The sequence below is a fragment of the Dipodomys spectabilis genome, unplaced genomic scaffold (assembly GCF_019054845.1).
Source record: "Dipodomys spectabilis isolate Male_0828 unplaced genomic scaffold, ASM1905484v1 ptg000190l, whole genome shotgun sequence".
In the NCBI taxonomy this organism is placed as follows: Eukaryota; Metazoa; Chordata; class Mammalia; order Rodentia; family Heteromyidae; genus Dipodomys; species Dipodomys spectabilis.
In genome coordinates this window covers 2,235,243-2,260,050 of record NW_024870867.1, presented here as the reverse complement: position 1 = coordinate 2,260,050, position 24,808 = coordinate 2,235,243, and the positions used below count along the sequence as shown (strand labels likewise).

The window sequence follows — 24,808 nt, the reverse complement described above, 5'->3', positions numbered from 1 at the left end:
GGCAGCTCTGGACACTGTAGCTTGGCCTTTCTCCATGGCCAGGGGCAGAGCAGCACAAACTCCCATAGGCAGAGAAGAAGATGGATGGATCAGCTACTTTCAGACTTAACAGTCACTATCCAATCCCCAGGGGCCTGTTAGTAAAGGGGTAGAGAGGTCAAGAATGTTATACTCTTGTGATGTCCTTCATGGAAAAGGAAAAAGGAGTGGAAAAGTACATGTTCACACAGAAAATAATTGCTCATTTACTTTGCCTCTCTTTCACATTCTACTATTTTATATTGGGGCTTCCCAACACCTGCATTGTGGAATTTTGGCACATGGTTGTATGTGTTCTGTGCAGTATAGGATGTTCACCTGCCTAAGCCACAAAAAACTTTTAGTATACCTTTATAACTCCCAGTAAGGTGTTAAGACATTGTGAAATATCCTTTCAAGAGCAAAATGCTCCCCCACTCAAACATGGAAGCATTGTTTTGACAGTATATGCAGTGAGGTATGTATCTGTACAACCAATCTCATGCTGCTTTTGCACAGAGGGAGATTTTTATCCTGTATTACTACTTCAAATGCATATTTGCATGTTTAGAAGATGTCTTAAAGGAATGTATACCGAAAAATAAATTGAGTTAGTTGAGAATGGTGTTTTAAAAATTAATATTTATTATTTAGATTTAAAAACATATTGATATAGTTGTGATTATTGAAGTTTATATATATGTATAACTAAAAATCCTATATGGTTGATAAATAGAATGAATTTACTAATTATACATTATATAACTATTATAATTAAAATTACACATATATAAGATGATGCCTAACTACTTAAGTTTAGTTGTAATTTTGGAGCAAGAAAAGCATCATATATGTGATGAGCTAAAAATTTAATTTTTACTATCTTTTATGATTAAAAGAGCTAGTGTGTTTCTTCCTGGAACAAGCTCAGAGCAAAGGGTTAGTTTTTAGTGCATCAAAATTTTAAAGTAAGAGCATATGTGTGTGTGTGTGTGTGTGTGTGTGTGTGTATACTACTTTGTTTTTACTTCTTATTGGTTAAAAAAAAATCTTGTATTGTGGGAAGACGTTTCCAAGGACATTTGTTCCATTGGTTAACTCTTAATTTTATTACCATGTTCTTAAAAGAAGACAAAAATGATGTTTCAGCAAGCATCACTTAAGTTTTTGAAAAATTATTTTTCATTATTTTATCACACAGGAAGAAATCGTTACTGCATAGACAAAAATTATGCTGGCACTCTTATTATCTGGGATAGAATTTTTGGTAAGTAAAATATACAAATAGCAAAATAAATTAGTTCATTTATTCATGGAAAGTCAAGGCTGTTGTCTTAATATTTGTTTTCCAGGGACATTTGAAGCAGAGAATGAACAAGTTGCATATGGTCTAACACATCCCATTAATACATTTGAACCTTTCAAGGTGCAGGTAATATGATCAGCAATGTTTTTCTGAACTTGTATTATTTCATAAATTTACAGTTAAGAGAAAAATGAGTTGATGAAAGGCACAAGTGCATTATACTGCTAATAAAGAATGAAATGTAGAAGAATTTGAAAATGAATTTTACTTTCAAACAGAACCTTAGATCATAATGGGCAAAATATACTTTAAAAAACACAGTGTTAAGAATTTTCAAATAGCTATTATGTAGGCTGAAAAAAGTAGCATTTTAATAAGCATATTTCTTTTCAGAATAGACTAAAATATATTCATGTATTCAGAAGGAATAGTGGAAACATATATAATTAAAGTTGATCCCCAAAAGTATTTGCTTCAAGGCTGCAGCCTCCGGTTAGAAATTCAACATAAGGCCTTTGCCCTATTCTTCTTAGACATAGATGTCAAGAACTATTACAGATTGGTTAGGTCTGCACATTACCTCACCTGCTATGACTTGTTGGACTGGACCAGTTTTCTATTAAACATATGGTATTGGTTGTTCATTGGCCTCAATGGTTGACACTAGAGAAATGAAGAATGTCTGCGAAGCTCTGATATGTCAGCCTCAGTCCACCACAAAGACTCCTGGGGTTAGAGATTCATAAGTGAAAAAATGATAAGCAGGCTCAAAAAGCTGCGAAGGTCAGTCAACAACTTCTATGTACAGGGGACTTGTTGCAGCACTCAGGAAGCGACAAAATTGTAGGTTCATGTTGGGCTCGATTTTCAAACCTACTTCCTTGAGTTTCCACAAACGTTTGAAATACCAAAATAATGGACATCTGTTTGGCGTCTACGATGTGGAGCACATTGGAAACAGCACGGCACAAAATATTTCATGTCACTATTACTAAAACCTTATGAATAGAGCCTATTTTTTAATCCTATTTGTTAGAGGAGTGTATTAATCAGACTTTCATCACTGAGAGAGAATACCTGAAACACCACCAAGGGGTGAGGATTAGTTTGGGATCATGGGTTCAAATGGTTCAGTCCAGGTTTGCTTGGCGCCATATGCTTTGGCAGTAGATCTTGATCGTAGAAGCTTGGCGTGGAGGAGGCCGATCCCCTACAGCAGACAGGAAGCTGAGAAGGGAGAAGAGACAGGACTAGAACCTTCAATGACACACCATCAATAACCCATTTCCTCTAGCTAATCCGCCAGCCCCCAAGGTTACTACCACATGCCCAATACCTACTGGTGACATAGAAGTCACCAAATGAGCCTGTTGGTGGACCTTTCCTATTCAAACCTTATCATAGGAAAATTGATGTTCGTAGCCTTTAAATAACTTATCCAGGTTCACAAACCTTGTCAGTTGCAAATTTGCCCCAATCAATCAACACTCAAATTCCTTTAACACTGTTTAACCTTTATACTATACTATGTGTATTATACATAAAAAGCCATGGAAAATTTCTATGTGTTTATATGTCAAATGAGAAATGTTGATAATTTTGCCTCTTATTTATTCTGAGCAACTGAAGCATCTCTCTCTGTCTCTCTGTTCTATTTTATTAAATGACACATCCTTCAGGAGACATTCAGCAAATATTTTCAGTTATTTTCTTAATAATAATCTTTAGAGAATTGAACCCAATTTAGAAATGATACATTGAAAGTCCTTCATGTAAGATTTGTCTTCTTCCTGTGAAGATTTACAAAGAATGAGACAACTTGGTTTCAATGCTCAAGGAAAGACGTTTCCAACCCTAACAAGAATAGGAATCACAGAAGCAACTTAGCAAAATATAGATTCAGTTCATCAAGTCTAAGACCTGGTCTAAAAGTGTCTATGTTTTCAACAAGTTCCTAGATGATATCAGTGCTTCTGGTTGATGGACAATTTTCATAGAATGTCAAATCCTTGGTTGAAGATAAACCTTCATAGTTGAGGCAGAGAATAGGATAGTGATAATTGTCTTCAGTCAGAGCTGCAAAAACTCTTGGGGGACTGCAATTGAAGTGAGGGAGAACCAATAGTAAGGTAATCTTAGGTATGCATGAGCCACTAACATGCACTTGTTAGGCTAATTCTCCAGGTCTCTACTCTTACATACTAACATAGTCTTTAGCATAAGAAATGTCACAAATGGATCTAAGATTTAGTCCTCTCCATTCTCCCTTATAAACTGTGTGGTCAGCAAGTTATGATAATGAAGAGTTGTAACTCAGAAATGCGTGACTATTGTTGCTAGTATGCCATGATATAGAGCCAAATTTCTTACCTATCATACGGGGATATTAAAAAAATAACTTGTAACGGTTCCTACTATATAGAATATTTTGGTGGTCGTTAATATTATTATATCTAAATCATTCACTTTACTTTCTCTTGGGGGTTGGAAAGTGTCAGAAAACTGGGAAGCAAATAAGAAAATATTTTAGTTCAAAATACTACCTGCTATTTCCTATGGCCTAGATCCAGAGTGATAGAAATAAAATTGCAGTTTTTAGAATAACAAAAGTTAAGTATTTTAATGTGTGCAAGAACACCTAAACACATAATTTTCTATATGGCTAATCAAAGTCCCAGGATAACTTTCAATTAATGTTTGCCTTGTCCTCAAAAATCTATTCTATCAAATACTGTGTTGTTCTTTAATTGTTTTAGATTACAATATTTCAAGCAATTTTAGTTTTTTGAAATTTTTCATGTAAAGGTGATGTACAGAGGGTTTACCTTTACATAAGTCAGGTACTGAGCACATTACTTTTGAAGGTGTCATCCCCTCATTAATTCTCTCCCAGATTTTTCCCTCCTCACTCCACTCCCCTTAAGGTGTATAATTCATTTCCAACATAGTTTCTAGGTGGTATCGCTGCTGAATTAGTTTTGAAATTTAGTTTTATAAACCTCATAGTTAAAATTCATCCAGGGATAGTGTAAATTCAAGCCAGACTACAAAATCTGAGAGCCACAGCTGCTTTCTTCATTAATTAATTTCTATACTTACAATATAATTTATCTTTGTAATCTATAGTGGAAGCCCAAACCTTTGGATTATTTTTAATCATAAAGGGGATTATGAGCACTTGTATGGCATGAATTGGATCTCCTAATGGCTAACATTTATCAAGTACTTATGTGTGGGCATACTTTTAACTATTGTACATGAAAAATCTATGTTAATTAAAGAATGTGGAGTCCTGCTTTGAGGCCCAATGCAAACTTCACTTTTAGTCAGCAAATTTCACTTCTGATGACAGAAGATAGACCACCTAATAGTCAGATGTCTACTAGCTGAAATGCATTTGAATACCTTTGTTACTATGACTTGTCTAAAACACAATAAAGTTTCCAAGTTTTGAAATTTTAACAGATATCCAATCTTTATATGCTTCTATGTATAAACTGAATTTCTATTTAGCAAGACTTGAAAAAGGAAATCATCTGATATCTTTTTGTTGAGTTGTGAAGGCTTCTAACTTTTGAAGCAAATCCTTCTAACTTTGTGTGTGTGTGTGCTCTTGCACGTGTGTATGAGCATATGTGTGCACACACCAGTACTGGTTCAGAACTTGGTTGCTGTTGCTGACTTGCTTGTTCAAAGCTAGTGCTCTACTTCTTGAGCCACATTTCCACTTCAAGAGCTTTTCTTCCCTCCCTTCCTTCCTTCCTTCCTTCCTTCCTTCCTTCCTTCCTTCCTTCCTTCCTTCCTTCCTTCCTTCCTTCCTTCCTTCCTTCCTTCCTTCCATCCTTCCTCTCTCCCTCCCTCCCTCCCTCCCTCTCTCTCTCCTTTCTTTCCTTCCTTCCTTCATTCCTTTTTCTCTTTCTTTCTTTTTTCCTCGGGTGGTCTATCATCAGAGATAATATCCTGGGATGACTTCAAACTGCAATCCTCAGATTTCATTGTCCTAATTAGGTAGGATTACAAGTGTGAATCTCTGACTAGGCTTTAGCTTGTTACCCTTGGTTTTCTACTCATAGTATTTTCTAACAAATGCCTGTCTTAATCTCAAAATTATAAATACATTGAACCTTAAAATATTAACATGAAAGCCCAAGTGTGTATATATACCATATTTGGAATTCTATGCTTCCATCAGAAAGAATGACATCTCCCCATTCATAAGGAAACAGAAAGACTTAGAAAAAAATCATATTAAATAAGCAAGCCAGACCCAAAGAAACAGAAATTCCATGGTTTCCTTCATTTGTAATAATTAGTATATGTCTAGGATAGTCCTAGAAGAGGATCACAATAGCTCAATAGCTATGTACATATTATCCATTATAAGATAATGCTAAGTAAAATGAAACCCAATAAGGGGTTTTTCTTTGTTGTTTTTTAATATACTATTTGAATTCTTTTTTCTTTCATATTTTCCTATGGTTTAATCCCCTGTTGTCACTGTATTTGATTTGGGTACCCTGTGTCTTGTATATGTGTCTCTGGATTAGGTAGGAGAAGGGGAACAATGAAATGATGAGACAAAAAACAAATGGTGAACCAGTACAACAGCAATAATCACAAGGAAATATATTGGAAATGAGCTATAGAACTTGAGAATGATTTTGGAAGGGAAAGTGGGAGAAAAATGAGGGAGGAGTAACAAGTTTAACAAGAAATGTACTCACTAAATTATACATGTAACTCATACATCACCTTGACAATAAAATTAAAATATATTAATATGAAAACAAAGACAGAATTACTAAAATATATTAAAATATAACTTATGATTTTATATCAATCATTAATGGAAATTATATCTTAAATAACAATATGTAAATTACATTGAACAATACAATTAAATAATTAGTTGTGCTTAATTTTTGTTGCCTTATTTTAAAATGTTACGTTTTATTTTTTCCTAGTTCCACCACTTATGTTATATATGGACTACATTCTGGACCACACCTGGATTCTTTCATAAGTTTTCTGTCCTATTTAAAGGACCAGGATGGGGTCCAGGTAAACCACGACTTGGACTGCATGAAGACATACCAGAGGTAAGAAATTTCATGGAGCTGGAAATAGTGAAGACTTGTTTCATATATTAGGTCTACAGGCAGTTGGGATATATGTTTTCTTCATGCAAATCTTTTCTTTTAAAAATGTTCAGCCAGGGTCAGGTAGATTATACCTGTAATCTTAGCTTCAGGGAAGGCTGGGATCTAAGGATGGCAGTTTGAAGCCAGCATGTGCAGGAAAGTCTGTGCGCCAGAAGTGGAGCTGTGGTTCAAGTTGTAGAGCACTAGCCTTGAGCAAAAAAGCTCAGGGACAATGTCTAGGCCCTGAGTTCAAATCCCGGGACCAACTCTCTGTCTCTCCCTCCCCCCCTCCCTCCCTGTCTGTCTGTCTGTCTCTCTCTCTGTCTCTGTATCTCTCTCTGTCTCTCTGTCTCTGTCTCTGTCTCTGTCTCTCTCTCTCTCACACACACACACACACACCACAAACACACATGATGTTCCCTTAGTCAGATGGTGGTGCATCACTTAATGAGCAGCGACCCCTCACAGCAGTTTAAAAAGGTGCTGTCTGCCTCGTGGACATCGTTTTTTTCCCCCAGGGATCACAGTTCAGGAATCAGAGCAGCAGAGGCTAGTTTCCAGCTCTAGTCAAACATAGAGCCAAGAGCATTTTTGCAGACTTCACAGATCTATGAATGTGCCTTGTATGCAGAGTCATAGAACACCAGAGGCTGAGGAGCCTTGAGACTCTTATAGTCTTCTTTGGTTTTGATCATAAAAACTAGGGACTCCAAATAAAGTCTAAATTCACATCAAGACAGGCAGATTTTTGGTCATGCTATGAATAAACTCATGTCATAATATTAAATTTAGTAATTAAATTTAGAAATCACATGTAGAAAAATACTATAGAATTTGTTCTTTTTTTCTTTTACTTTTTTAAATTTTTTATAAGGTTTTTATTGTGAAAATACTGTACAGAGGGGTTACAGTTACATGAGCAAGGTAATCAGTACATTTCTTATCAAGCATTATTGCCTCCTCCTTTTTTTTTTTTTTTTTTTTTAAACACTGGAAACCAAATACAAATTTCAATTTTGGTTAGACATCCTCTTCTACAGAAAAGAAATAGAATTTCATTTCAAACATTCAGAGCATACAAAATTCTTTATCAACTAAATCACATTGATAAAAATATAACAACAATAGGAAGACTAGACTGCTGTCCACTTTAGAGGCTCTATTGTGATTATAAAAGCATATGAAAGTTTGAGGAAATATTATCCTTACTTTAAAATTTTTAAATTTCTTAGGCACATTTTAAGTGTGCAATTATTTATGCAACAGTCTGATTGACAGAGCTGTGAATATTTTTGTCATTTTAGGTCCAGAAAGCCTATAAGCCATTTATTCTTTTGTAATAAATCATTCAAAGTGCATATTTTAGATTTAAGTGAGTGCCAGCATGTGTATTTTAAAAGCAGCGTTCTTTTCTGTTAAACTCAGTGATTTAAGAAATTTGCTTTTAATAAAGCACTATTGTGTTGCAGGGTATGATTATAGGTACTTTGTAGAGTGACCTTCTTTTCTTCTTTAACTTTTTTTTCCCTTGAATATGCTCATTGACATATTGTCAGGTAAGGGGGGGGCAATGCATTATATTTTCTTTTGTTTGTCTTTAATATTGATACATTTTACTGAATCATATCTTAGTTTTGTCTTAAGGCAGACTAAATCAAAACTGTAATGTACAGTGTATCAGAAATGAGAAATAGAAGTATCCTGATTTATAAACACTTTTCGATGTAAGGCTCTTCTCACATATTCTTTTGTTGCGTTTCACATACTGTGAATTTGAATATGCAAGAAAGCTCAGGAGCATTATGAAGAAAAGACTTCTTTCTTATCTACCTAGGTCACAGGAAAAGAAGTTCCTTTCTCATCCTCGGCATCTCAGCTGCTGAAGATATATGCAGGGGTGCAGTTCGCCTTGATGCTAGCATTTTATGAAGAGACATTTATGAATACAGCAGTAAGCAATAATAATTTTAAATTGAGAGTGGGAAAATTAGTATATAAAAATGCCTCCCTCCCATGTGGCTGATCTCTTGTCTTTCATATAATTATCATCTTCAATGTTGGAAATATCTGAAGTGATCAATCTTACATTTAAACAGGTAAGCTTATTCTTCCAGAAAACTAAATGTAAATGAATTAATTACATCTAAACCACTGTTAACAGAGTGTTAATCAAATGATATGCTATCAATGGAAGCAATAAACAAATTATTTTCCATAATTAAATTTTACCACAATTACGATAAAATTCACAATTAGTGGCCAATTTGGGAAAATTTCTAATTTGAAATATATTGTTCATTTTTTCTAATATGGGGACAATTGTTTTGTTTCATAAGAATACTCATATTGCCTGTATTTGAGAGAGAATGAAAATAGCTGAAAGCATATAAAAAGAACTAATAATTTGTAAAATGATAAATATAAGCATGTTAACATATATTTCAGCTATATACGTATTTATCATATATTATTATGAAAGCATTTACAGTAGTTCAAATATGTACATGAAAAAAGAAACTCAACTGAAAGTATGCAAAATAGAAAATAGTATCTCAGAAGAATAAGGAAATTACTGACTTTGTTCATTGTTACAAAGAAATAAGAAAGGGACAAAATAAGATAGTAATAGAGCAGGTGCATGTGTGAAAGTGACATGAAGAAGCCCTTTACATCTATAATTTAATATACACCAAGAAAAATATACATCTTATAACAGATTCTTACTGTATCATAAATATGGTAGGTGGCACAATAACTCTGTAGGAGTAATGATGATACTTTAGCAAAAGATTTCCAGTTTAGTTACACTTACTTTCAAGGTCTGTAGGACACCTAATATTGAGGGATAAAAATGTACAGAATATCTATTACAATGCTAGCAAAAGTTGAAAAGTACCTACAATGCTAAAAAATTATTGAAATAATATTAATGTGAGTAGGAAACAGAGTGTTTATTCTGACAACTGACCTAAGACCTCTGATAATTCCTACGGAAATGAACTAAAGGAACAAAGCTACAGCTTTCATAACTCTGATTTAAAAAAAAAAAAAAAAGAACAGGAAAAACGATCTCTAATAAAATAACTGACAACTAAATGCTCTCACAGTAAAGGGAAGACAACACTAGGAGAAAGCCAAAATATGAACTGGAAGTTTTCTTAACTTGCACTTAGTTAAGGAGATGAAAAACCTTCCTTGAGATTTTTAACCTCCTAGACGTCATAGATATGGATCTAAATTTACACTAACCATGGTCCAGATAAACCCTGAATAGGTATATACTTTAAAGTCAGATTTAGTGTCAGTTACTTAAAATAAAGAGATTCAGATCTTACTCCCAGAAAACACATAATCCCAAACTAAAGCATATTCCCTTAGTTAACATTTCAACAATAATAACTTTAGGAGAATGGTAAAAAAAGAGAAATGGAAGGTGTGTATTTGATATATTTAATTCAAATATATATGTGTGTGTGAGTAATAACACAAATAAATCCTTTTATGCTCATTTATATAATTTATGTTATTATGAAGTAAGAGAAAAGTCATGAAAGGGCACTGGGAAAATCTTCAGCTGAAAGAATAGAATAAAATCCTCAAAGTTTTTTTTTTTATTTTTTTTTATTTTTTTTTATTTGAGAACATACTGTACAGAGGGGTTACAATTACATGGGCAGGATAATGCATACATTTCTTACCAAGCATTGCAGCCTCCTCCTTTGTTTACCCTTCACCTCCCTTCCCACCCTCCCCCTTCCCCCCCACCCAATCAAACCCTCCCTCCCCCCCCCCCACTCCGACATTGTTAAGCTGGTTTTGACATGACATTTTGTACTTCTCATTGTTGCAACATTTCCACCTGAATCCTTAAACGACTTGTTTGTCCCCGTCTCCTCCACATGTTATACTGACATCAAATATAGTGAAAGCGGGGGTTACACTGTGGGGGAGGGACATACAAAGCAACAAAGAAATAATCTTATAAATTCGTTAGAAACACATGCATGAAAGAAACAAAAACATTAAAATACATATTTGAGGGTTCGTTTTCCTAACATCACATTCTCTGACTTTTTCCGCTTGACTCATACCTATACTAGATATTGCAAATAAGGGAAACCATGGGACCTATGTTTCTTTGGGCCTGGCTTACTGCACTTAATATAATTTTTTCTAAGCCTTTCCATTTCCTAACAAATGGGGCAATGTCATTCTTTCTGATGGAGGCATAGAATTCCATTGTGTATATATACCACATTTTCTTGATCCATTCATCTACTGAGGGGCATCTGGGTTGGTTCCATATCTTAGCTATGGTAAATAATGCTGCAATAAACATAGTTGTGCTGGTAGCTTTAGTGTGGTCTTTTTTGTAAACATTAGGGTAAATGCCCAAAAGTGGGATTGCTGGGTCATAGGGGAGCTCTATGTGAAGTCTTTTGAGGAACCTCCATACTGCTTTCCAAAGTGGTTGAACAAGTTTACATTCCCACCAACAATGAAGTAAGGTTCCTTTCTGTCCACATCCCCTCCAGCATCTGTAGTTGTTAGAGTTCTTGATTTTTGCTGTTCTAACTGGTGTGAGGTGATATCTCAATGTTGTTTTGATTTGCATTTCTTTTATGGCTAGGGATGTTGAACATTTCTTCATGTGTCTATTGGCCATCCTTCTTTCTTCTTCAGAGAAGCTTCTCTTTAAGTCTTTCGCCCACTTACTTATCGGGCAGTTGTTTCTTTGAGGATTTGTTGTTGGGTGGTTTAATTTTTTGAGTTCCAAGTATATTTTAGATATGAGACCCTTGTCCGTTGTATGGCTAGTAAAGATCTTCTCCCAATCTGTGGGCTTTCTATTGATCTTGCTAGCTATGTCATTTGCCCTGCAGAAGCTCTGCAACCTTATGCAATCCCATTTGTCCAACCTTTCTTTGATTTGTTGTGTTTCCGGGTCTCTATTCAGAAAATTTCGGCCTGAGCCAAGGAGACCCAGGGTTTCTCCTATTCCATCCTGTAATGTTTTCAGAGTGTCTGCTTTGAGTTCAAGGTCTTTGATCCATTTGGAGTTGATTCTGGTGCAGGGTGATATATAAGGATCTAGCTTTAGTTTTCTACATGTAGTTAACCAGTTTTGCCAGCACCATTTACTGAAGAGGCTGTCTGTCTTCCATTCTATTATTTTAGCTCCCTTATCGAAGATTAGATGGCTATAGGTCTGTAGGTTCATTTCTGGGTTTTCAATTCTATTTAATTGGTCCTGAGGTCTGTTCTTATGCCAATACCAAGCTGTTTTGATTACTATGTCTTTATAGTAGAGTTTGAAATTTGGTATTGATATTCCTCCAGCATTGTTCTTTCCGTCGAGGAGCGTTTTTGCTATTCGGGGTCTTTTATTGTTCCATATGAATTTTTGGATTGCCTCTTCTATTTCCTTGAAGAATGAGGGTGGAATTTTGATAGGTATTGTGTTGAATTTGTAGATAGCCTTGGGAAGTATTGCCATTTTCATGATGTTAATCTTTCCAATCCAGGAGCATGGGAGGTTTTGCCATTTTTTAAGTTCTGTGTTGATTTCCTTTTTCAAGATTTTAAAGTTTTCATCATAGAGGTCCTTCACTTCTTTAGTTAAGTTAATTCCTAGGTATTTTATTTTTTGTGGGGCTATTACAAATGGAGTTGCTTTCCTAATTTCAGCCACACTTTTCTCATTGTTGGCATACAGAAAAGCCATTGATTTTTGGGGGTTAATTTTATAACCTGCTACTTTGCCAAAGTTTTGAATCAGCTTGAGTAATTTGGGAGTGGAGTCTATGGGAAAATCCTCAAAGTTTTAAAAATGGAATTAAACTATCAATTAAGTAAACAGTCTGCTTGAAGGGGCTTAAAAGATTAAATCTCTTTTAAATAGTAAATCTAAATTTGGGTTATTGCTAATCATTTCATTAAAGAACTATAATGGAATTATTTTAATTACTTATTTGAAATAATAATTCATCCTAAGTTATATTTTCCATGTAATTTATTTATTGAATTATAGGAAATGTAAACATTGCCTTACTCATGTAACTAACCTATCTGTACAGTATCTTTACAATAAAAAATATATAAAAATAATTCTATTTGAAACAGAATGCTAAATATGTTAAGAAAGAACGCTTTTCTTTTTCCCTTTTGCTTATATTTGTGTTGGAACTCAAGACTTCAAGACTGTTTTTCTTGCTTTCTCATGGCTGGTGCTCTGCCATTTGAGCCATACCTCCAGCCTTGCTTTTTTACTGATTACTTTGGAGATGGAGTTTCAGGGACCTTTCTGCCCAGACTGGCTTTGAAGTTCAATCCTCTACATCTTTTGTTTCTCTTCCAATGATACTCAGGAAGATTTTTTATAAGTTTTTTATTGTAAAAATACCGTACTGTACAGAAGGGTTACAATCACATGAGCAAGGTAATGTGTACATTTTTTATTGTGAAAATATTGTACAGAGAGGTTAACATTACATGGACAAGAGAATGAGTACATTTCTTATCAAGCATTGTTACCTCCCCTTTTTTTTCCCCTTCCCATCCCTTTCCATACCTCCCAACCCCCATACCCGATCCTCCTCCCCCACACCAAAGTTATTAAGTTCGTTTTTCGACATAACGACTTGTACATCTCATTGTTGCAATGGGTCCACCTGTATCCATTTTCCCCCTCCACAAATTATACCAACATCAAATACAATGAAAGCAGGGGTTATACTGTGGGGGAGGGACATACAAAGCAAGAAAGAAATAATCTTATAAATATGTTAGAAACAATCATGAAAGAAAAAAACCATTTGAATACTTTTTTGGGGGTTCATTTCCCTAATATCAACTTATCTGACCTTTTCTGCTTGACTCAGACATATTCTAGTTATTGCAAATAAGGGAAACCATGGGACCTATGTTTCTTTGGGCCTGGCTTACTTCACTTAATATAATTTTTTCCAAGTCTTTCAATTTCTGATGGAGGCATAGCTAGCAAGATCAATAGAAAGCCCATGGATTGGGAGAAGACAAGGGTCTTATATCTAAAATATACGTGGAACTCAAAAAATTAAATCCCCCAACAATAAATCCTCAAAGAAACAACTGCCCAATAAATAAGTGGGCTAAAGAGTTTCCTCTCTGAAGAGGAAAGAAGGATGGCCAATGAAGAAATGCTCAACCTCTCTAGCCATAAAAGAAATGAAAATCAAAACAACATTGAGATACCACCGCACTCCAGTTAGAATGGCTATAATCAGGAACTCTAATAACAACAGATGCTGGAAGAGATGAAGACAGAAGGGAACCCTACTGCATTGTTGGTGGGAATGTAAACTTGTTCAACCACTTTGGAAAGTAGTATTGGAGGTTCCTCAAAAGACTCCACATAGAGCTCCCCTATGACCCAGCAATCCCACTTTTGGGCATTTACCCAAATGATCACAAACATGACCATACTAAAGCTACCAGCACAACTATGTTTATTGCAGCATTATTTACCATAGCTAAGAGATGGAACCAACCCCTCAGTAGATGAATGGATCAAGAAAATATGGGACTGGGAAGGTGGCTCAGTTGTAGAGCGCTTTCCTTGCATGCATGATGCCCTGGGTTCAATTCCTCAGCACCACATAAGCAAAAAGAAAAAAAAAAGCCGGAAGTGGCGCTATGGCTCAAGTGGTAGAACACTAACCTTGAGCTTAAGAGCTGAGGGACAGTGCCCAGGCTCAGAGCTCAGGCCCCACGACCGTACACCCTCCCCCCAAAAAACAAACAAAAAAATGTGGTATATATACATTTCTTATCCAGCATTGTTGCCTCCTCCTTTGTTTTTCCCCTACCATCCCGTCCCTCCCACCTCCGCAACTACACCCCCTCTGCCCCCCTCCCTGTCCCCCCTCTAAATTGTAAAGTTCGTTTTTCCACATAGCATCTTGTACATCTCATTGTTGGAATGTGTCTACCTGTATCTCTATTTAAACAATTTGTTTTTTCCCTTCCGCTCCCTAAATTATACCAACATCAAACAGGGGTTATACCATGGGGGAGGGACATACAAAGCAACAAAAAAAAAAAAATCATGTGGTACCTTATAAATACATTAGAAACAACAGCAAGAAAGAAAAAACCACTTGTGTCCTAAGTTCAGATAAGATGATGTTAAGCAATATGATACTCAGGAAAATTTTTTTTCAGGACAAAGTTTTAAATGGATGTTTCCAATATGTCAAGAAACATCTTAAAGATATAATAATTGGTTATATACTTGCTGGCTGTTTACTTTCTCCTATATGTGTATAAATAATGACAAAAACAATCCCATGCAGTGCTTGAATGGTTTGCCAGTTGTCCTCAAAAGAGAAAAACAAACTTCAGAATTTATTTCAGGAAGAAAGAAACACATTACTCTCAGTTTTGTTCAAGTAGACATCAAATTAACAAAGTAACCAAACTTCTGATGCTCAGTTGCTGTGAAAATTCCACGGTGGAAGGCCCCCAAACCATGTCCTTATCTGTAGGCACTAAAATTTGTAGGTGTCCAAGTCCATTGCATAAATTGTTGAATAACTTCATACACATGTCTGTTTATATTTTTATCATCTGAAGATCAGATTTTTCAGGGGTTAAATACAAGAAAAAGGATCGTACATGTTCAGAACAAATGAAATTTTAGTGGCTGTTTGTAATCTTATTTTGTTGATCTGAAGTTGTCAAACAATGTTGGAAACTTTACTAAAGCTCTTTATCCTAAGGACTCATACCAACTCTACAAGAGGCTGTATACACATTATCTTCATATGTTCACTCAAAATATGACCAGATTGTATGTTCATTGAGAGAGTGTAGACATTTAGTTGATCCAAAAGAAAAGCTACTTCATCTGCATCATCATATCACACTCATGAATTAAAATTTTATTATCTTTGAGTAGTTGTAGAAAGTTGCCATTTTATTTTTTGTATACAGGAATCATTGACATTGCATATTATACAGTTCCATTAGCAATACCCTTTGACATATTTAAAATCTAATTTTTACAATGTTCATTGTTTATATTCTTCCATTTTTTACACTCTCCCACTTGTATTGCCAGTGATTTTCCACATTTGTGCCATGATCACAATTTAAATCATACCTAATTATTTTTCTTTCACGTCTTCCATCTTTTCTTAAAAATGATTAATTAACTTTAAGTAGTTGAACAAAGGGATTTCAATTAAACATGTCAGTTTATGAGTACAGTGAATCTTGCTAGATGTCAAATGTTTCATAATTATCATCATCTTCAAACCTACACATCCCCTCAATTTTGCTAGCCCTTATTTTTTATGTGCTCACTATTACTAATCATTTTCAGTCCTCTATAATTCGTTTTTTTATTTTATTGTTAAGATGTTGTACGGAGGGGTTACAGTTACATGAGTAAGGCAATGAGTACATTACTTGTCGATCATTGTTACCCCTTCCCTTCCTTGGTGTTGTCCCACTATCCCTTCCCTCCCCTTGGTCATAGCCACTGACTCCAGACAGGAGAAAGTTACCATTTTAACAAATCAGTTTATAAGTACAATGTATTTTGACATATCAAACTCTTGACCCCTAAGCCACTATTGAGTCCAATGTATAGTTACAGTAAAACTACAGTGGGTTTTAGTTATATAAAATACCCATAAATAAATTACTGCGTATTAATTCACAAAATTAAACTGGGAAATGTAGCCATTTTTAGCTATGTGGGCCTTTACTTTGATCTTGAAACAGATACTCTTGTTATTGAATTCACCAAGATAGTTGCAAGTCTGAGTATATATGGATATATTTTCCTGGGGGGAGAATATGGACAGGCATTGGATATTAAGAGATGCAATTTATAGAATAGTCTTCAAAAGATTGTTCTACTTTTGTGAAAAGCTTTAAGAAAAACACAGATATATTGACAAAGCAAACTATCTAGTGTTGAAACCTTTTTCAAACTGAAATAGAGTTGGAGGCAGCTTCATTCCCAACACAAATTAATTTTGAAAGGTGCTTTTGCTTATTTCCCACATGTGTTTTCTTTTGCTTAAACCATGCTGTGTGACTAGGAAGAAAGGTTGCTTATTTGCAAAATTCTATAGTGCCTTTCTAGTCTCCGGGATGTCTAAGAGCAAAGTAAGAGTTTAAAATCCAACAGTAATATTTTTTTTCCAGTTTCACTGTAGCCAATAATCACATAGAAAAGTTGTGGCTGACTTGTAATTGAGGGCCCTGCTGTGGTCCCACAGTCTTTTCTGTTTATACATCTATCCGAGTAGATAAATACTTACTTGTTTTTATGTGTGTGAGTTCTGTATAAATAAGGTTGAGAGTCAAAGAAGTGATTTGATTGCCACTACTAAGGTGCAGCCCATATTTAAGTACATAAGTTTAGTGATATGACCTGCAGACGTTTATGTTGATTTTGAATTAGTAATGCTTGGGTAATCAATTCCTTAGCTGCCAAGCTCCATTTCACAGGGTGATAACATGAATGCATACATATTTGGAATAAAAATGTATTCTGTACTAGTATGTTCATGTATTAAGAGAGAAGACACAATGTTGTTTTTAATTAGGCACCAAACAGTTTGAATATTTAATAAGGTTTTATAATTCAATGTGTAGTACAATTATTGTGGATGTGTTTTAAGATTACTTTGATGGTACATTTAAGTTAATAAGGCATTTGACAATATCAAATATGAGTTTGGGAGCTGATTATTATGTTTTATAATTCTCATGGATGTAGTCTTTGTAAAAGATTAGGACATTACAATTTCTTTTTTTTTAGCTTTATGACTTCTCTTTTTTTATTGTGAAAATACTGTACAGAGGGGTTACAATTACATGAGCAAGGTAATGAGTACATTTCTTATCAAGCATTGTTGCCTCCTCCTTTGTTTCCCCTTCCCATGCCTTCCCATCTCCCCTGTCCCTTGTCCCTCCCACCCGCTCCTTATATCCCGCCCCCCCAGCGCCAAAGTTGTAAACATGAAAATACTATGTAAGAAATTGGAACAAACTTTAAAACTAGGACATTACAATTTCTTACATAGTGTTTTCATGTTTGCATTTTTAATAGATCCACTGGGGGGAAAAACCACATCTATATAGTTAATTCCCTCCTAACAGTGTTCCTTTGGAAAATTAGATCTAGCTTAGACTCCACATGAGATGTCATTAGTCAATATAAGGCATATACTTTCATTTTTTCAGTTTAGCCTCATGTGATTTCTTTTTGTTTCCAAAAGTTGTTAGGTGGTTTCATATATATTAGCATTGTTTGTTTTACTTGAGCAAGGGATAAAATACGACCCCCATTTTTCATTTTGTTAAGGTTACACTCATTTTTAATATGATAGGATGGTAGCTTAATTAGTAACTATAACATTTAAATATGTTTTTATGCGTAATATAGATATAAAAGCTTTTTATATTTAATAGCCTTTTAAGATGTAACATGTGTGCTATTTGTTGAGTGGGAATACGAATGGTAGTTGTGCAGACTAACAGATATTTTCATAGAAGGATGACAGAGCAACAGCTCTCTTAGAAAACTTAAAGGGCTTTCTTTATTTTATCTATGGGGAAAGAAAGGACTTTTTTTTTTATTTTATTTTATTTTAATTGAGAACATACTGTACAGAGGGGTTACAATTACATGGGCAGGAAAATGCATACATTTCTTACCAAGCATTGCAGCCTCCTCCTTTGTTTACCCTTCACCTCCCTTCCCACACTCCCCCCTCCCCCCGCCCAATCATACTCCCCCTCCACCCCCCAACGACATTGTAAAGCTGGTTTTGACATGACATTTTGTACTTCTCATTGTTGCAACAGGTCCACCTGAATCCTTAAACGACTTGTTTGTCCCAGTCTCCTCCACATGTTATACTGACATCATTTATAGTGAAAGCGGGGGTTACACTGTGGGGGAGGGACATACAAAGCAACAAAGAAATAATCTTATAAATGCGTTAGAAACACATGCATGAAAGAAACAAAAACATTAAAATACATATTTGAGGGTTCGTTTTCCTAACATCACATTCTCTGACTTTTTCCGCTTGACTCATACCTATACTAGATATTGCAAATAAGGGAAACCATGGGACCTATGTTTCTTTGGGCCTGGCTTACTTCACTTAATATAATTTTTTCCAAGCCTTTCCATTTCCTAACAAGTGGGGCAATGTCATTCTTTCTGATGGAGGCATAGAATTCCATTGTGTATATATACCACATCTTCTTGATCCATTCATCTACTGAGGGGCATCTGGGTTGGTTCCATATCTTAGCTATGGTAAATAATGCTGCAATAAACATAGTTGTGCTGGTAGCTTTAGTGTGGCCTTGTTTGTGGTCATTTGGGTAAATGCCCAAAAGTGGGATTGCTGGGTCATTGGGGAGCTCTATATGGAGTCTTTTGAGGAACCTCCATACTGCTTTCCAAAGTGGTTGAACAAGTTTACATTCCCACCAACAATGAAGTAAGGTTCCTTTCTGTCCACATCCCCTCCAGCATCTGTTGTTGTTAGAGTTCTTGATTTTTGCTGTTCTAACTGGAGTGAGGTGATATCTCAATGTTGTTTTGATTTGCATTTCTTTTATGGCTAGGGATGTTGAACATTTCTTCATGTGTCTATTGGCCATCCTTCTTTCTTCTTCAGAGAAGCTTCTCTTTAGGTCTTTCGCCCACTTACTTATTGGGCAGTTGTTTCTTTGAGGATTTGTTGTTGGGTGGTTTAATTTTTTGAGTTCCAAGTATATTTTAGATATGAGACCCTTGTCCGTTGTATGGCTAGTAAAGATCTTCTCCCAATCCGTGGGCTTTCTATTGATCTTGCTAGCTATGTCATTTGCCCTGCAGAAGCTCTGCAACCTTATACAATCCCATTTGTCCAACCTTTCTTTGATTTGTTGTGTTTCCGGGTCTCTATTCAGAAAATTTCGGCCTGAGCCGAGGAGACCCAGGGTTTCTCCTATTCCATCCTGTAATCAGAGTGTCTGCTTTGAGTTCAAGGTCTTTGATCCATTTGGAGTTGATTCTGGTGCAGGGTGATATATAAGGATCCAGCTTTAGTTTTCTACATGTAGTTAACCAGTTTTGCCAGCACCATTTACTGAAGAGGCTGTCTGTCTTCCATTCTATTGTTTTAGCTCCCTTATCGAAGATTAGATGGCTATAGGTCTGTAGGTTCATTTCTGGGTTTTCAATTCTATTCCATTGGTCCTGAGGTCTGTTCTTATGCCAATACCAAGCTGTTTTGATTACTATGGCTTTATAGTAGAGTTTGAAATTTGGTACTGATATTCCTCCAGCAGTGTTCTTTCCGTCGAGGAGCGTTTTTGCTATTCGGGGTCTTTTATTGTTCCATATGAATTTTTGGATTGCCTCTTCTATTTCCTTGAAGAATAAGGGTGGAATTTTGATAGGTATTGCATTGAATTTGTAGATAGCCTTGGGAAGTATTGCCATTTTCACAATGTTAATCTTTCCAATCCAGGAGCATGGGAGGTTTTGCCATTTTTTAAGTTCTGTGTTGATTTCCTTTTTCAAGATTTTAAAGTTTTCATCATAGAGGTCCTTCACTTCTTTAGTTAATTCCTAGGTATTTTATTTTTTGTGGGGCTATTACAAATGGAGTTGCTTTCCTAATTTCAGCCACACTTTTCTCATTGTTGGCATACAGAAAAGCCATTGATTTTTGGGGGTTAATTTTATAACCTGCTACTTTGCCAAAGTTTTGAATCAGCTTGAGTAATTTGGGAGTGGAGTCTATGGGATTCTTTAAATACAAGATCATGTCATCTGCAAAGAGGGAGAGTTTTATTTCTTCTTTCCCTATTTGGATCCCCTTTATGTCTGCATCTTGTCTTATTGCTGTAGCTAGGCATTCTAATACTAGATTGAAGAGAAGTGGAGAGAGTGGGCATCCTTGTCTTGTTCCTGAGTTAAGAGGAAATGGCTTTAGTTTTTCACCATTGAGTATAATGCTGGCTGTAGGTTTGTCATATACAGCCTTTATTGTATTGAGGAATGTTCCATGGATTCCTAATTTTTCCAAAACCTTCATCATAAAGTTGTGTTGGATCTTGTCGAATGCTTTTTCTGCGTCTATTGAGATAACCATGTGGTTCTTATTCTTGCTCCTGTTGATGTGATGAATAATATTAATTGATTTGCGTATATTGAACCAGCTTTGCATCCCTGAAATGAATCCTGTTTGATCGTGGTGTATGATTTTTTGGATGAATTGTTGAAGTCGGTTGGCCAAAATTTTGTTGAGAAGTTTTGCATCAATGTTCATCAAAGAAATGGGTCTATAGTTCTCTTTCTTTGATGAGTCCCTGCCTGGTTTTGGGATGAGGGTTATGATGGCTTCATAGAATGTGTTCGGTAGTGAGCTTTCTCTTTCAATTTCATTGAAGAGTTGGAGGAGAATTGGTGTGAGCTCTGCTTTGAAGGCCTTGTAAAATTCCACTGTAAAACCATCTGGTCCTGGACTTTTCTTAGCTGGGAGGTCTCTTATTGCTGTTTCTATTTCAATGCTTGATATGGGCCTGTTAAGATAGTTTAACTCATCTTGGTTTAGTTTTGGCATGTTAATATTTGCTAGGAAGAGGTCCATTTTTGTCAAGTTCTCAAACTTATTAGCATACAGTTTTGAGAAGTATTCCCTTATAATGTTCTGAATCTTGGTTGTTTCCGTGGTGATGTTTCCATTCTCATCTCTGAGTTTATTAATTTGGGTGTGTTCTCTTCTTTTTCTGATAAGATTTGCTAAGGGTCTGTCAATTTTGTTAAGTTTTTCGAAGAACCAACTCTTTGTTATGTTGATTCTTTCTATAGTTTTTTTGGATTCTAATTCATTTAATTCTGATTTAATTTTGATTATTTCTTTCCGTCTACTGGATTGGGGTTTATCTTGCTGCTGTTTTTCAAGGAGGTTTAGATGCGTCATTAAATTGCTAGTTTCAGATCTCTCCAATTTGTTGATGTAGGAGCTCAGAGCTATAAACTTGCCTCTGAGTACTGCCTTTGCTGTGTCCCAGAGGAGCTGGTATTTTGTGTGTTCATTTTTGTTGAATAGCATGAACATTTGAATTTCCTTTCTAATCTCTTCCATGACCCACTCATGATTCAGCAGTGTGTTGTTCAGCCTCCATGTGATACCGGACTTTCTTTGGTGGCTTTTGGTGTTGAGTTCTAACTTTATTCCCTTGTGGTCAGAGAGAATGCAAGGTATAACTTCAATGTTTCTGAATTTAGACAAGTTTGCTTTGTGGCCTAAAATGTGGTCTATTTTAGAAAACGTTCCATGTGCTGCTGAGAAAAACGTGTATTCTGATGCTGCTGGGTGAAATGTTCGGTAAATGTCTGTTAAGTCTAGTTCATCTATGCAGCTGTTTAGATCTGCGGTTTCTCTGTTGAGTTTTTGCCGAGTTGATCTATCTAGTGGGGAGAGTGGTGTGTTAAAATCCCCAACAATTAATGTCTTTGGATCTATATGGGATTTGAGGGAAAGTAGTGTTTCTTTGATAAATTTGGGTGCTCCATTGTTTGGTGAATAGATATTTAGAATTGTAATATCCTCCTGAAGGAGAGATCCTTTAATTAGTATGTAGTGACCTTCTTTATCTCTTTTCACGAATTTTAATTTGAAGTCTATTTTATCTGATATTAGGATTGCAACTCCCGCCTCTTTATGCGGTCCGTTTGCTTGGTAGATTTTGTTCCAGCCTTTAACATTGAAAATGTGTTTGTTTTTACGGGCAAGATGTGACTCCTGCAGGCAGCGGATAGAAGGGTCTTGTTTTTTAATCCAACTAGACAGTCTATGTCGCTTAATTGGAGAGTTCAGTCCGTTAACATTAAGAGATAGGACTGAGAGGTATTTGGGAGTTCCTGCCATGTTATCTACCTTCTTGGGGGCTGCGAAAACTGGGTTCTTCCTATGGTTCTTGGATTCTCAGTTTGGGTGCAGTTTCTTGGCCTTTATTGCGGTCTTGTTGGTTTTCTATGTGTAGGACATCTTTAAGAATCTTTTGTAGGGCTGGTTTGGTGGAGATGTATTGTTTCAATTTTTCTTTGCTATGGAAGGTTTTTATTTGGCCTTCAGTTATGAAGGAGAGTTTAGCTGGGTACAGTATTCTTGGTTGATAGTTGTTTGTTTTTAGGGCATGGCATACATCATTCCAGGCTCTTCTTGCTTTGATTGTCTCTGCTGAGAAATCTGAGGTGATTCTAATTGGTTTCCCTTTATAAGTGATTACCCTTTTCTCTCTGACAGCTTTAAGGATCTTTTCCTTGTTCTGAGTTGATCCTGTGTGGATTATAATGTGGCGGTGGGATGTCCTATTCTGGTCTGGTCTATTTGGGGTTCTAAAGGCTTCTTGTATCTGGACAGGCCTAGAAAGAAAGGACTTTTATAAGTTTCATTAATTGTTAAGCAACATGGCACCAGGCATTTACACAAGTCTGGAATTCCCATATAATCAATGTTTCTTCCTGTGTATCTTCTATCAGCAATTTAATGAAAGGTACAGGGAAGTGTGTGTGTGTGTGTGTGTGTGTGTGTGTGTGTGTGTGTGTGTGTGTGTGTGTTTCAGGACTCATAGATATGAAATCATGAAATCTGAACTGTGATTCCTACAATCGGAAATCTGGAGAAATACCATTACCCTACTCTGGAATCTTAAAAGGTGAAAACTAATTTCTTGCATCCAAAAGCATTTATGATTATAAACCCTTTCTTATATATATAATAGAGACACAAGCATTGCCTCATGCGTGGTCTCCAGAGAGCAGAAGTGTGCATGTCTAGAGTATCCTATAAATACTGTTCCTGAAACACATGACTCTTTTCTGCTAAATAACCATCATGGCTTTGAGCCAGGTGCAGTCCACCAAGGTGGCCAAGGTCACCAAAGTGCTGGGTAGGTCCAGTTCAGAGGTACAGTGAGGCAAGCAAAGAATTTGTGGACAACATGAGTCACTTGATCATCTGAAACTTGGAAGGCTCCTTTGCCTGAGGAAGTTATGTTCACCCTATTGGAGTCAGAATAAGATAGTGTGAGTTTGAGGGCAAGGATTTTGTTATTCTTCTTGCTCTTTTCCTTAAATTCATAGTTACCATGATGTTGAAATCATATGCAGTAAATATTCAAGAAATGAATGTGGAGAAATTTGAGAGCTCCAGTTGACTTTGTTTTCTGTAGCTTAACAAAGAATGCTATAAAGACAAATGAGTTCCATGCAAAAATAGATTCTGTAATGAAATGAATATATCATGCATTCTTCACTTTTTTTTCTTGGCTTTCCTTAAAGTCAAACACTTTGGGGATAATTTGTGTCCTTGAAGAGATTGAGAGATAAATTGGCATCCAAATATGTGAAAGAACAAGGATAAGGGGATCAACAGACATACTGTGTGAGAACTGTGTGTCAGAGAGTTTGGGGTGCTTGGCACACAATCATACATACATTTTAAAAAATCTTATTGAGCTTAAGTTCCAATGTGAAGAGAGAGAGACAAAGATAAAGGTTTAAGTCTGTGGAGGTGTAAGTCAAAAGGAGAACAGTCAAAGAGAAGGTGATTATGGATATTTAGGAAGAAGCACTATTTTGTATCGGGTATGGGGGGAGAAGTGGCATGTATTTGTATAGAGACTTGAATGAAATGAACTTTTCAGGATCCTTGGAGAAAGTGATTCCAAGCTGAAGGATCACTAGGTGTGGGAGGGGTAGGTAGATAGGCAATTTTAGAAGTGGTAACACAAGGGAAGAAGGGATCTGAACGACTCTGGAGAGGCTGTGGGAACAGGGTATGTATTCTGGATATGCTTTCAATATGGTGTTAACATTCATCTATGATGCATTAGAAAGAGACAAAAGAGAAACTGGAGGTGATTCTGTCCAAACATGGCAAAAACTGAAGAAGGTGGCAAGAAGAAACTGAACACAGTTGCAGACATGCCTAATCCTCAGATGCTCACTAGCCAAACTCAGGTGTTGATGAGGTAGCTGGATTCCTTTAGCAAGTTGGTTTCCACTCTGCTTCCAGTACCCAGAAAGCAATTTGGGGAAAAGGAGCTCTTTCATTTCCTAGAGAGTCATAAATTCCCTTAACTACCACACAAGATAGGTGCTTGTTCTGTCTCTGAGTTTCATTTGATACTAGGAGGAGCTAATAGGCATCTCAGTTTTGCTTTTCGCCTCTTTAACCTTTTCCTATGTACCAAGCATTCTTCTCAATAATGTATTTCAGTCAATCCTTGCCAAAGCCATATTTTATTTCAAATGAACCTCACATAT

At 36.0% G+C, this 24,808-nt stretch overlaps 1 protein-coding gene across 1 annotated transcript in view; it reads left to right on the top strand.

Annotated features, from left to right (window-relative positions):
• Positions 1 to 24,808, top strand: part of Agmo (alkylglycerol monooxygenase) — a 327,029-nt gene that overhangs the window by 163,221 nt on the left and 139,000 nt on the right. The window contains exons 7-10 of the mRNA XM_042695829.1: positions 1,220 to 1,285; positions 1,371 to 1,450; positions 6,289 to 6,423; positions 8,300 to 8,416. Of these exons, the coding sequence (XP_042551763.1) occupies positions 1,220 to 1,285; positions 1,371 to 1,450; positions 6,289 to 6,423; positions 8,300 to 8,416 (398 nt within the window). The remainder of the gene's footprint in view (positions 1 to 1,219; positions 1,286 to 1,370; positions 1,451 to 6,288; positions 6,424 to 8,299; positions 8,417 to 24,808) is intronic.